General features: G+C 37.8%; 1 protein-coding gene across 1 annotated transcript in view; it reads right to left on the bottom strand.

Annotated features, from left to right (window-relative positions):
- DPYD (dihydropyrimidine dehydrogenase) overlaps positions 1-14,061 on the bottom strand; it is a 318,409-nt gene that overhangs the window by 162,007 nt on the left and 142,341 nt on the right. The window contains exons 10-11 of the mRNA XM_062497926.1: positions 13,294-13,504; positions 5,032-5,216 (exon numbers count right to left, since the gene is read on the bottom strand). Of these exons, the coding sequence (XP_062353910.1) occupies positions 5,032-5,216; positions 13,294-13,504 (396 nt within the window). The remainder of the gene's footprint in view (positions 1-5,031; positions 5,217-13,293; positions 13,505-14,061) is intronic.

The following is a 14,061-nucleotide window of genomic DNA, read 5'->3' as shown; positions in this document are numbered from 1 at the left end:
TTTGTAATAGACAAATAGGCAGAGAGTGCTGACTATGAAGTTGAAGTTTCATTGAATTGTTTCTTTGCCGAAGCAGAACAATTAAAAAAAAAAAGCACCAAAGCAGTGAAAGACTTTTGAAGCACATGGTTGAAAATAATCCATGTAGGAACAGGCCCTGCCTCCTGCATGCCATCATTTACACCAGTCCAAAGCCACTTCCCAAACCATATATAGGGGCCCATTTTTCCTGCCTTCCTTCACTTCCAAAGAGCACAACCACAAAGAATTCCACCCATATGTACTCAGGCCCTGCAGAACGTGCCTTATGGTTTGTAAATCATGAAGTCACCCAAGCAGAGGTGGCAGGGGCAGAAATACAAAAGGTTCCAATGGAATAAACCAAGTATCTAAAAACACAAAGGGGCAGGATGCAGCCGAAGGTTCAGTAGTCAGTGGCAATGCATCTTTCAAAGTTTATCGCTCTCCTTCCTATCACTTCCTTTTTTGCTTTTTTTCTGTTTTTTTTTTCCTTTCAGGACAATGCTTATAAAAGAAGTATATTTTATAAGCCTTGATGCATTGTTTTCTACAAAGCAAACAAAAAATGGTATATAGCTTCCTGAAAGTGAAATCATCTTTATAATGAAGGATTTCCCTGACATTGCACAAACAAATAGGAAAAGAAAGCCTGAAGGCAAGAGTTTATTTATAATAACTCTTCTCTTGATTTTTTAGAAGTAGAGGACAAAAAGCGTGGCCCATCCTTCCTCTTATTTTGCTGCCAACCAGGTGAACTACTAATATTGCAGGTACTTGTTGCAATCAGAACAAATTTTTGGAGACCAGAACAGAGTGAGGAAAAATCCCCAGCACATTGCAAGCAGTGGATGTGCTTTACCCTAAACAGGGTAAAGGACTGGCCTGAAGGCAAAAGCACACAAACTGCTGTGCAGGGCTGAGAAACAGAAACTCAGCTTTAGACCTGATGTGATTTCTGACATTAATTTTCTTTAGATGGAGAAAATTCCTAACCAGAGTGATATGGTCTAAATACATTTTCTGGCCTTTAACAAAGATAGACTGTGAAAGCAAGTAGTTGTATTACTGTTATTTTTCACAGAGGGACTTCTCCACAAGTCCAACTGCCTGGAATAATTTTTCTGAATACTTCCATCTTACTCTGGCTTTCTCCATTTTAAAGGCTGATCTTAAAACATGTCTTTTCTCCCTGGCTTCTGCTATCCTCTCTCCAATTATCCATTAATTAGCTTTATGGTAAATATGTTTATATTATTTCATACAATCTCTGAATGGTTGTGGTTGGAGGGACACCTGGGGACTATTTTGTCCACCATCCTTGCTCAAAGCAGTGTCAGCTACAGCAGCTTTGCTCAGGCTCTGTCCACTTTGACACAGATTTTCTAAGCTCCTTCCTGGCTTTCTCTTTCTGTAACAGGCCTACTGCTTATTCAGAGGCAAGCAACTGAATTACCAGGCTTCCTGAATCTGCCTTTAATTCACTGTTTTTGCCAATGGTGCTTTATTGCTTCATGCTAGTGTTTCATATGTTGTTCTAGCTGAACAAAGGGACATTCATTTTTTTTTTCTGGCAGTTATTCTGAAAAGAAACAGACAACATAACTAATGGCTTCAAATTCAAGTTTCCTGGGAACTTCCCAGTTATGGTATTGATTATGAAATGATGTATATTCATGCATGCTCAAGGAATATATGAGAATGGTCAATCTTGATAAAGAATCAACGCTATACCCTTCAGATACAAAGCCCATATTTTTTCTGACAGCATAGGTAAAGAAAAAATAGAAAATATACAATCGTGCTTCAAAATAACATCATGATGTGCTCAAAATTCATCTCAAATAATGTCTTACTGAAGTCAATTTATATCAGCTGGGATCCAGATCTCTATTCTCTAAATGTATCGTGTACATTCCAGTCTAGGAAAAATATAAAAGAAACTTCTGCAATGGAAGACTACAGTAAAGAAGAAAATAGATTTACATAGATGAGAACTTACGGTGATTTAGGAAAAAAAAATCACTTTTAAAGAGGGATTTTGGTGAGAAGATGGCAGCTTGACTGTCATATATGGGAAAATAGCCCACAGGTTACTGTATGAATAGAGCAGGAGTGAAGCATTAAGACTGGCACAGTCATTTAAGAAAACAACATTGGAACAGTCTTTGCCCTCAAGATAGGCATAGAAAAATAAAAGCTACTCCTGCAATAATTGTGAGTTACCCTGAATATAACTATTATACTATTAAATCCATTCACCGATCAAAAAGAAATGAGTGGTCAAAAAGAAAGCCTATATTGCTTCTGCACAGGATCATAAAGTCACCGTTGGACAAAAGCAAAGGCTTGCAATCACAAACTAAATAAGTCACTAAATAAATAAAGATTATTTAGGTGATTTTTTTGCATCATTTATGGAATAACAAAAGAAGGCTGAATTGTGAGAAAATGTGAGTAGTAGAAAGTTGCAAGAATTGGGCTGATTCTGTTTGGATCTCTAAAGACTTGCAAGGAATGGTTCTAGGAAGACTGACTGTATTTTCTAACAGGTTCTACTACAGCTACCCTTAGTTAGGCTTTGACCGGTCATGTTTATAGAAACTAACCTGACACAGCTGCAGGCAACAATTTTTGAGATGAACCTATGCCTCATACAGTGGGAGGAATATGTTAAGAGGCAGGAGATATTTAGGCAACTAATGATGGAAAGTTTCCAGCATAAGAGCAGCCAAGAAGCTTCTGTAAATAACTCTCAGTATTGAACATAAGGCATTTCTGCTGAAGAGTCCTGGAGTCTGTATCTCACGCCTGACTTGACCACATGCCAGAGCTTGCAGTGACTGGAGTTTCAGGGCACATATCAGCCCCATCTGTTCGCTTAGCCTTTTGCCTGGAGTAGGTTGGGATACAGGCAGCGTGCTGTTCAAACACTGCATTCGGCAAGTAGTCAGGATGGTGGGTTTGAGTTACACTCTTTGACATAGTCTTGGATTAGTTGAGAAATCCTGTGGAATAGTTTTATTTTGGTGAAGACTGACTGCATCATTTATAGGTCCTGGTTCTGAGATAGTTGGTGATTTTGGAAATGGCTACCTACTCCTTAACTGAAACACTGACACTATCAATGCATTTATTTAGAATTTATTGTCTACTAGATTCAGACACTCAGTTCACAGGATGGTTGCTTGCTTTAGAATCTCACAGAAGAGAGAAAGTAAGGTGGTGCATAAGGGTATTTTTTAATTTGCTTTTGGAAGTTTCCAGAATACAGTTCAGCTGTGAACTGAGTGCATGTGCACACACATGAGCACAAAGGCAGGCACATGGGCACACGCCTGTCCCTATAAACAGTAGGGTCGTACAATCCTTCTCTTACCCTTCTCTAAACAACTTCTTTAAGAACAAACTCCTCTCTAGTCACTAAAGTTTCTACCAGGTCAAAACACTGGTGAAGTAAATTGCCAAATTACAGCATTTTGCACCACAGCAACCAGATTTTACAAGGCCTGCACATCCAAATAAATGCCCTTGGGCAACCCATTCATCTAACAGCTGGAAAGGTGACACTTGACATTTGGAAACTTTCCTGTGAAGATTGCTGTAAGGCTTTCCCATTAGCTTCCTGGTGAGACTGTAAGGTTGAATAAGCTGCCTCGAAACCTGCAAAGGGTAACAGAAATGCTCTAATATCACAAGTCTGATTGATTTAAAATTCTAATTCTCAAGCCATGACTATTCAGATTTTTTCCGAAGTATTAAACACATTCCAAAAGGGGGCGGGGGAGGGTGAAGCTTTGAGGAGGAAACAAGACAATAAAGGAAGGTTTTATAAATGATGCCTGTATTTCTAAGAGGTTGAATAAGGAGACAAAAAGGAGGAGATACCTTCCCTCCCCTACTATAGTTACCCAAAATCACCGTGCATTGAGAAATTAAGCAAGCAGGTCAGGGATTAAAGATATTTCACACTCAGCATTTTCATAGGGTCTAAGAAGGCAGGACACAAACAGTGCTTTAGAACAAGTGCGAAAAAATATGCGCAGATACTAACAACAAGCTTTCAGTTGAAGTATTTTTAGGAAGTGAAATCAGACCCCAACAGCATGAAACTGCACAAACATGCAATCAGAGAGGCTTTGAGCAGATGGATGGGGGAGAAAGACATTGAGCTGTTACAGTCCCAACTTCAGTTGTTCAAATCTCTTTATGTGGGAGAATGAATCATGTATCATGTTTCTTAAAAGTTCCCTGCACTACGAATACAAATTTTGTCAGTCGGCTCTCCAGGCTGTCTCTGTCTGGGAAGGTTTCTATTGAGTTCCTCTAGAATTTGTGCTCTTCTACAAGAAAAATTAGGGCAGAGTCAGCAACATGCAAGGAGAACCAAAGGGAGATATGTGGTTACCAGGTTTTTCAAGTCTGTACATCTTACATTTCTCAGTTAAATTCTCCTTTGCATTATTTGGCTCTGTGCATTCAATGTTTAGTTTGTGTCAAGGACTTGCATCCAGTTGATCAGTCTCATCAGAGCAATCTTGTGTTCCAGGGTAGATAACCTGAGCATTCTGTATACTGTTAGCAAACAAAAAATGTCTTCCCCAGGTAACATCATTGGCAGTAGTTAATTTTTACTTTATGCACTGCTGGAAGATTTTACTTTTTAATACTTATGGAGCTCGCTCCTTTTCCCCAATTACCCAATTAAGGCTTCTGCTAGCAGTGTCTCTTGTGCAGGGAGGCTTACTACCCTTGAGTGGAATTCAGAGCTGGGGCCAAGAAAATGTTTGAATGTTAGTGTTAAGATAATGTAAGAAAGCTGAGTTCATCTACCCAGACTCCAATATGTGATCCAAGCTGAACAAATATGTAATGTTCTAATCACCAGATAATCTAGGTATTAGTCTCTCAAAATTTGTATAATTAATCAAAACCACAATGAAATTATTTTTAGAATTATCTAAAAGCAGTATCTAAATCTGGGAAAGAGAGAAATACTTTTGAAGAGGTCACCTGGATGTATCTGTGCATGTACCAGGAAGCTTGTTTGCCATCGTTCACGGATTCCACCGTAGTGTTGGCAATGCCACCAATGTCACCCCCAGCAAACACCCAGGGCTCACTTGTTTGCATAGTTTCTGGGTCTACTTCAGGGAGACCCCATCTGTTAAACTTGATAGGTGCCATGGCCTCTCTCACTGTAATTAAATAAATGACAGATATGTTAATAAAAGAATGAAAAAACTGTTGCTGAAATCTGTCAAATATATGCCGATAACAGTAAGAAGAAAATAATGTTGAGAAAGATACCTCTCATTAAAGCCAAAGGCATCCTGACTTAATATTCAAACTCAGAATATCCTGGAAGAAAGGCCCACTTCCAAGCTTGTTACACATACGAAGAATAAAACCATAAAACCACAACCAAAATTAAATGGTTACAAGAAAACAAGATATTTTGTATCTTTTCCACTACAATTTCTGAATTTTTTTTAGAGCATGTATTAAGAGATCTTAATATTTTTCATGCTGTTAGAAAACAGTACACATAGACATTTTTCATGTGAAATATTATCATCCTCCAAATAATGTAGATGTGAAAATACAAAAAAAAAAAAATTATACTGCATGGCATTATATAAATGTCATTAAATACACATAAATGCTCAGAAAAATAATCTGTGACTGATTTTTAAATTACTGTATTCACAAGGCACTTTAAAGTAGCTTCATTAAGAGAGTAATATTTTCAATAAATATTTTTAGCAAAATTTGATGGCATCTATCAAAATAGGGGGGGCTATATAGCTTTGACTGCAGCAACTGAATATTCGGCAATAAAACACAGCTTAAAATTGCAATGTCCCTCAGGAACATCCCACTGTCAGATGCAGATTGCCAAGATCAATTAAACTGATCTAGTTGTACTGTCATAAAGGTAAGAGAAACCTGCCAGTTTAAGATGAAGATTTCTCCAATTCAAAGGGCAAAGTCTTGGTATCGTCCCAGCACACACCTGAGTACAGAGCAAGCTTCAAACATGGCTTTCCCACACATCGGTGATGGGATTTTCATCCAGCGTTCTGTGTCTCCTTTGACCTCCAAATCATGTATTAGAAGTGTATTTCAAAGTGGAAACTATGTATAATCAGGGGCAAAATAATAAAACAGGAAACAAGGCACAAAGATTGTCATATATCTGTGCCACCTACACTCTCCTCCTCAACACTGGCATTTACAAACATATCCAGAGAACTCAAATTCAAAGGAATTTTTTGCAACTTGTTCAGATGCCCAAATCAGAGAAGACAGTTCTAAGCTGAAAGACTGTAGCAGATTTTTTACCATAAGTATTTAATCTATCTGTAGGACCTATTTCTTGTACAGTCTCTACGACCTGGCATATACATGCGGCTTAAGTTGACAAAAATAGTATTTGGGTAGCAACAAACTAAAAAACTTAAGAAATTATTTCCTGCAAAAGTATCAAAATTACTGAAAGATGACATGGAACCTTCAGACTGAGACATTTTTCATCTGGAAAATGAGGGGTTCCGTTTGTTTGGGTTTGGGCTTTTCCTGTTTGTGTGGGTCTTTTTAAAGGAAAGAGTTGGCTGATAGCAGTTTAATCAAAAATCCTTCAGAAATCGATACATTAACTTTCTCTTTGTGCTTCAGACTGTCTGTACTTCAAGAAAGCTTTTGATCATCTTATATTTGTCATATATAGGATAAATTATTGCATGCAGTGGTACCATCTCAGCATGTGGTCTAGACAGCTCTCACAAGTTAAATATGTACAGGCTTGTAAAGACATGTTTGGAAAAAAAACAGAGGAAAACTTGGTACTGCAGGATTTGGTACTCAGGATTTAATAGACAACTTCTGTCTGAGACAGGACTGGACCACAGTAAAGGTGTCTGAGGACAACATGCTGTTGAAAATGCAGTTTTTCAAAAGAAATTATGTAAAAGTGGAAGTTCTGACTACTTATTTCATCCTGAGGAAAAATAGGGTATTACCTCTGTTATCCTGTATCTATTACATTTCTCAAAACTTTTTGAATTGCTTTGTTCTAAAATAGCTGTCTGGACATAATTATACAAAAAGCTTTTTGAGTGTGAAGAATGCCCAACATATCTTCACCTGAAACATCTCTCCAGGCCTGGGGATTTGTCTGCCTGAGCAGTATTTTTGAAATCGAGAAAGAACATTTCCCTGGTGGCAAGGTTGACATGGTATCCAGCTGCTATTTCTTTCTTACAACCTCCAAGATTTAGCTTATATAAAAAAAGGACATGGTTCAAAAGCATTTTATGTAAGAGCTCCTAACAATTTGGATCTGATACAGCTGGGTGTTGCAACAGGGAGGCTGAAGGGACCTCCTGGAACACCTGCACAAAGAAGGGGAGAATTTTTGTCCTCAGAAGGGAAGTCCCTTCTCTGCCCCTGCAAGGGTGAGAGACAGCCCAAGAGCCAAACATGGGCTTGAATTATTGGTTGTGTGAATTGGTGCTTGACACTGAACAACAAGCAAACCAGGTATTAAATGTTTGGTGCATGATTTGGGACAGAGATACAGAGTATCTTTAAAAACCTTTGCCGTTTCAGTCTTCAAAGTTTAAAACTAACATCTCTTTTCTCTTGAAAATTCAAACTACAGTCCTGTGTTTGTGCTGCCATCTCCTCCCCAGCCTAGTGTGATATTATATATCATTTGAAAAGATCCTTCTGGATGAAAGACACCATACAATTTAATTATTCTACTGCTATCAAGTGATGCTAACATAAATAACACCAAACAAAAGGACAGTGCTGAATATATTTTCCAAATTCGCTATATTCACAGAGCAAACAAACACAAATGGAAACACAGCAGCAAATTATAGCATTTGCAAAAACAATATTAAAATATAAGTGAATACAGAAAAAATATTTTAATTAACAAAACAAATCAAATGGAAAAGATTCCTCAAATAAAGCTTTAAAAGTGAGTCTCTGTGTGACTGCCATGACTAATTATGCATCTATGTAATGTGTGTTCAATTTGGGCTTATTTAAATAGCAGAAATGCTCATTAGCTGCAGTATATCTGTGAAGCTTCAATAAACAGTTTAATGGTTTTTATGTTTAACCAATTTTGTAAGTTCCTATAATTTTAGCTTTAGTAGCTCATTAATGTTATTTTTGATATCCATCTTACAGAATTCCTTTAAAGCGAATAATAGCATTACTTCTGAAAAATACAAATATACTGTAACTTTCATAATCTAAAATGCATAACTACAGCTGCCACATGCATTAGCAGATTTACTCCGGACACTGCCCAAACTAAATGCCCAGCAAATAAAGAAAGGCACAACCATGCTTCCCCCATTCTCTACCCCACTGCTGTCCCGAAGAGGATTAAGAAGTGGTTTGACTGGATAAAGCTGGGTCCAGTTACAGTGGGAGAGAGTCCTGCTTCAATCTGCTACTGACTTTGTTTTCTGTCTGTCACCAGCAAGCAGAAGTGTCTGATGTCCATCAACTCAAAGAGCAGGATTTCTGCCCTAAGTAAACAGGGCTTTGGAAATCATCATGAAGCCACTTTTGGATACTGGGAATGAGTAACCATTTCAGAGTGTGGAACTTCTGCACACAAACTCATTCAGGAAACCTACCTGTGGAGAAAAATCCTACTGCAAATGACTCAGCAGGATAACTCCTACCTGTTTCAATTGGAATATTTTGAATACATTTCAGTTTTATATTACAATTTTGTTACAAATCTGGTGACCCAAAGCCTGTTGGTGCAAGGCAGATGCTGTGCTAGCAGGGAGATGCCAGGGCATTCCCAGCTGGGGTATCACAGCCTCTCTTCCTCCCCTTTACTCTCTCCTTAGTCAAAGCTTCAGTACTCAGAGGTCAATGTTACCTAGTTGTCTGAGCAGGCTCTATGAAGAAACTCAACAGTCCTTTTAAGTTCCAGAAACCCCTTGTTTCTGTGCCATTTGGAGTCCTATATTTCATCAAAGGAAAAACCTAAAATCTTTTTCACTTACGAGGTCCCATCTCTGATTTTTTTTTTCCTTTGTTCCCTAGCAAACACTCCTCAAACTGTGGAAATAAAAATTACCTATGAGTAGGTTAAAGTATAGATTGTAAACAACTTGGGAAAAGTTATCTTGACTATATGTTGAACTGCTCTAGGGGAGCAGTAAGCCTGGGGTTTGCTGCTGCAGTTTCCAAGAAAGATGACGGTTGTACTAAAAGTAAAAGCAAAATATCTGAAAGTTGTGACTGATTCCTGGAATTATGAAATGAAGTTTTTTCCCTTCAGTCACGATGCAATAGCTAGCTACTACCAACATTTTCATAAAACATATTTTGATTCACAAACAACTTACTATTTCTGGGATTTTTTTTTTTACAAAGGCGGTAGTTGGATTTTGCTTGTATGTGTTTTCATTTCTCTTTTTTGCTGTTCCAAGAAAATAAAACAGACATTATCATGCTAAGATTCAGTGTTCTGGTTACATGGGAATTCTTCCTCTTTACTTCTGCCTGCAAAACAGAGTGTCAAACTAAACCTAGGTTGTCAGTCCCTATCCTGGCTTAGTCCTTTGTTCTGCACTGAATTTTGTAGTGCATTTTGAGCACTATTTTCCATACTTTCTCCATGATTCTCCTTGGAAATTCATGAAAATAAATCAGAACAAGGACATTTGCTATAAAATTTTGCACTCCAAAAGTATCATTCCCTTTGCCTATCAGAAGGAAATAGATTAGAAAAGGGTTATTGAAAATTCAGACTTTAAAACCAATGGGACTGGTTTTAAGTAGGACGTAGAGGCTGAACACAGTGTGAGGGAGCACACAGAATTGCAATTGTATATGTTGAGTAGTTGCAATTAGGAATGGTGACAGAAGTTATTTCAGTAATTCACTAATACATTGTAAGCCTCAAAAATAAGAAACTAAGCAAAAAAGCAAGAACCAAAGGAAAAGTACAAAACTCCTCCCACAGCTCTTTATTTTTGTCGGTCACTTACAATGGCTTGAAGGCTCTGGTCAGCTCTGCTGTTAAAATAAAGCATCTTGCACTTGTAAAAAAATTTTCTTCAAGAAAAAGCAGAACACTTTTCTTACTCCATCTGAAGTAGCTGGATTTGAACAATTTGTTGGGCTGCTTTTTTACTGGTAACCTTCCTAAAACAGTCTAGAAGGCAACTCCCCTATTTTATCTATAAGCAACTCCAGGGCCATAAAATGAAACTAGGAGTAATTTTTTTTTAAGTAAGTGATGCATTTATACGATTCCCAATGGGAGGATGAATAACCACTAGAATTATTGCTAAAAACCACAATCAGCATTTTATTTTAACAAAACAGAAACAACTAAATACCTATTTGTGAATGCATGGAATCTCAGTTATGAATTTAATAGTTACCATGCAAGTATAGGAAACATCTTGTCAAGGATAATGGAGTAGAAAAAACTTACTAACCTGTGAGCTATTTCTGCTCAATCACCCACACACTTATGGCTTCTTATAAAACTTTCCAACATGAGCATCAAGGCTGCCCTGAACACTTTGTTGAACCAGGGCTAAGTCTAATTTTAATCTCCCTGGTTTTGACAGTATTTTCTTCATTCTTTTATCAGCAGAACTACTTTCATAGGACATAACCTGCTATCTTAGCCCATACCCACAGTGCATTTGCAGCTCCCCAAGGTACCTTATGAATTAGGTCAATTGATAGAGCTCTTTGTATGAGCAGCAATTAAAATGTTTATTCAACCTGCACCTGAGTCACCCAGTCACAGAATAATTGAGAAGAGAAGGGCCCTCTGGAGGTTGCCTATTCCATTCCCTTCCAAGTTAGATCAAGTTCCAAGTCAAATCAGTTTGCTCATGGCATTGTCCAGTTTTGAGTACCTCAAGTATTCTCATCTCCATCTTTTGATGGGGAATACCTGAATATTTTCATATCTTGAATACTGAAGTGTACCTCATTTAGAAAAAACAATCAACACACAAACAAATAAAAAACCACAACAAAACACTGTGATGCTTTGGTGTTTTGTTTTCTTTTTTGCTTTTTCATTTCTTTTTGTTATGTGAAGGAGTGAAGGAGTGAAGTAGTCTGGAGTTTTGGTTGTAATCCAGCTCAATGGTGAAAAGCATATTTGACTTTCATCAGGACAGCTTAAAAATAAAAGACTTAAAAGCATCTGAAATGGTATGCTCAAAATAAGCACTTTATGCACTCAAGTCTTAGTTTCTTTTCACTTTCACAACATCCAAAACAAATGACTTGCAGTTTTCCTTTTTATTTGATTGCTTTTCTAACAGCAGTTTCACCCAAAATACAGCGTGAAACTGAGGTGTTTTGCTAACCCCCAAAGTAAATGACTCTCTTCTCTCATGATCAGCTCACTGCATGACTGTTCCCCTCCCATTTTATGTTCCTATTTAAAAACCTCTCAACAATTAATTTAGACAGTGAATGCGCCCTAGGAAATACAAGACTGGCACAGTACTATGGCTAAGCAGCACAGTAAGTTCAATCTTTTAATTGAGGCAATTTTTAACGTGGGAGAAAACAGAATCACTCCTGTATCATGGGGTCTATGAATCACAACAAAATATATTGATTGCATAGGTTAATATTGATTTACCGCATGAGATTCTAGAGAAACTTCCAAAAAACCTAAGCACTGGGTTTTAAAAACAACACCAACAAAATTTGGCAAAATTCTCAGTCAATCAACGCAATCATCAGAGTAGTTAATGAATTGCTTAAAAAACAAAATCTTAAATCTTCTTCTTCTTGCTTCCTGGAGGTTAGACTGAGCCCTGAAATACGACCCACACAAATGGCAGAGTCTTTCCACAGCAATACAGCTCCAAGAGGAAAGGGAGTTTGTTCTCTCCAGTGCCCTGCAGAGCTGGAGGCAGCGTCAGGCCAGCAGGCAGCCCTGAGTAATCAGCACTGTAAGTAGCTGGGTTTCTAGCAGTCCCTGTCTAGAAACAGCCTAGGATGCAAGAAACTGTCCCAAACCATTATTAGCACACACAAGTTAGGATTGCTCCTGGTATTGACTTCACATGTTCCTCAAAAATACCAGGCAGATCCTTCTTCTTGCTGTAGGAGAGGGTTTAGACTCTTCTCATGGTTGCATGAGGGTTTACTATTCTATTCAACTGGATGTTGAGCATCAAGTGCTGAGTACATCATTCAGGTTTAGAGCCTGCTTATATCACTTAGGATTCACTATTTTCCTTGATTGCAAAGATTCACAAAAGTACATTATGCTAAGAAATTTTGAATAACAAATTTTCTGATCTCGTGCAACCTGAGGCACTTGCCAAGCCTGTCAGAGCATTTATACCCAAAGGACCACGACATGTCATGGGTTAAATGGCTGGCATGACCATGCCCTGAAGGGGCAGGCACATTGTTCACTAAGGCTCAGAACCTGCTAGCCTAGATGACTGTCTCCAAGCTCAGGATCTTCTCATTTTATCGAAGTGTCTTCTGCTGAGTCAGTGTTTTAACTTCTGAGGTACATTCAGTGTACATGCCTGAACTCCTGAAGTCTAACCTAGTGTCAGAGGAGGACAGTCTAAAAACTGCTCAGTTCCCATGTTCTTAACTGTATTCATGTTCATATCTTTGCTAAATGCAGACAATTCAGCCAATCTCTGAAATGTAACCAATGTGACAATTTCTGCATATTTAGTACAGAATTAAATAATTGCTAGTTTTTAAGACTAAACACTAAAGTGCAACTAAGAAATATTGTGCAAGAGAGAAGTCACAGATCTCTTGTATATGCACAAGAAATAAATAATACCCAGACCAGCTGAACCAGAGTAATGAATGCTTCAATGCCTGTTTAATTTGCTAGGTTAAAAAAAAAAAAAGATATTTCAGAGATCAGTTCAGCTTAAAGATGTAATATAATGAGTTTCTCTAGAGTTAATTAATGAGACCAGAAGAAATTCCCAAGAGTTTCTTTGACATCCCACTTGCACTGAGAAGAAAAATATATGCTGAGGAACAGTACTTAGTTGCAGCTCTATACAGCAGTATGCAGAGAAGGGCCTAGTTACCAGACCCCCAAGTCTTTTTCTAAAATGCATACCTGAAGGACAAACTCCTGCAAGAGGAGCAGCACAAAAAAGCTGAGTAACCTCCAAAAGACCCACATCACAAAGCAGTTAAAAAGGACAGGACATGGCTGCAGCTAAAAGAACAATCTGTATTTGCTGTAGTCAGGGTTACCTTTACTGTCACTTAAAATGGAGCCAAAGGCACTGATGACCACGTCAGCCTTCAGCCGGACAATCTGATCCTCATCTTCTTTCCAGTTTCCATCGCTGTCTTGCTCAGTCCGAACAAATTCCATAGCAACAATTCGTCCACCTTTAAGAACAACTTTCCGAGGAGAGAGGAAAGGCAGGAATTCACACTTCTCTTCTTTTGCAAGTTCCATCTTTAGAGTAGAAGCAATAAAATATATAGTTTTAACATGCTACATTTTCATGGAAAAAAAAAACAAACCAACCAAACAGAAAACATTTTTTGACTCAAGATGTTACCATGGATTCTTCTATAGTAGAAATCAGCTCTGTCCAGTGTGCAGACAGTCATCCTACTGTCAGCTTCAGAGCCTCTCATGCTGTCAAATTCAGCAGTGGCAGTAGGCAAACTTTCAAGGCAACTATTTCTCCAATGTATTTTCTTATTTTTCCATTACTTTGAATATGTTTAACCTCTTTGAGGGCAAAAGATTTCTCTTAAATGAATATCTGTGACTTTTAAGAAGTGGTCTAGTAATAACTTAGTCCATGTTCTGATTTGTGTTTACTATGATTTTAAGATTTTATTAAATGCTGATTACCATGCACAAGCAAAATTCTTCTGAGTGACAATCCAGACTTAAGATGTTCTGAATCTCTGCTGTGGTAAAAGCATATTGACTGCTTAAGTCATTAATCTTCAGAATTTGACTGTCTTCATTTACACATTTTTTTTTAATATGCAATATCC

This window comes from Cinclus cinclus, chromosome 8 (assembly GCF_963662255.1).
Source record: "Cinclus cinclus chromosome 8, bCinCin1.1, whole genome shotgun sequence".
NCBI lineage: Eukaryota > Metazoa > Chordata > Aves > Passeriformes > Cinclidae > Cinclus > Cinclus cinclus.
Note: the sequence above shows the minus strand (reverse complement) of the source record. Positions and strands in the feature narration are given on the sequence as shown.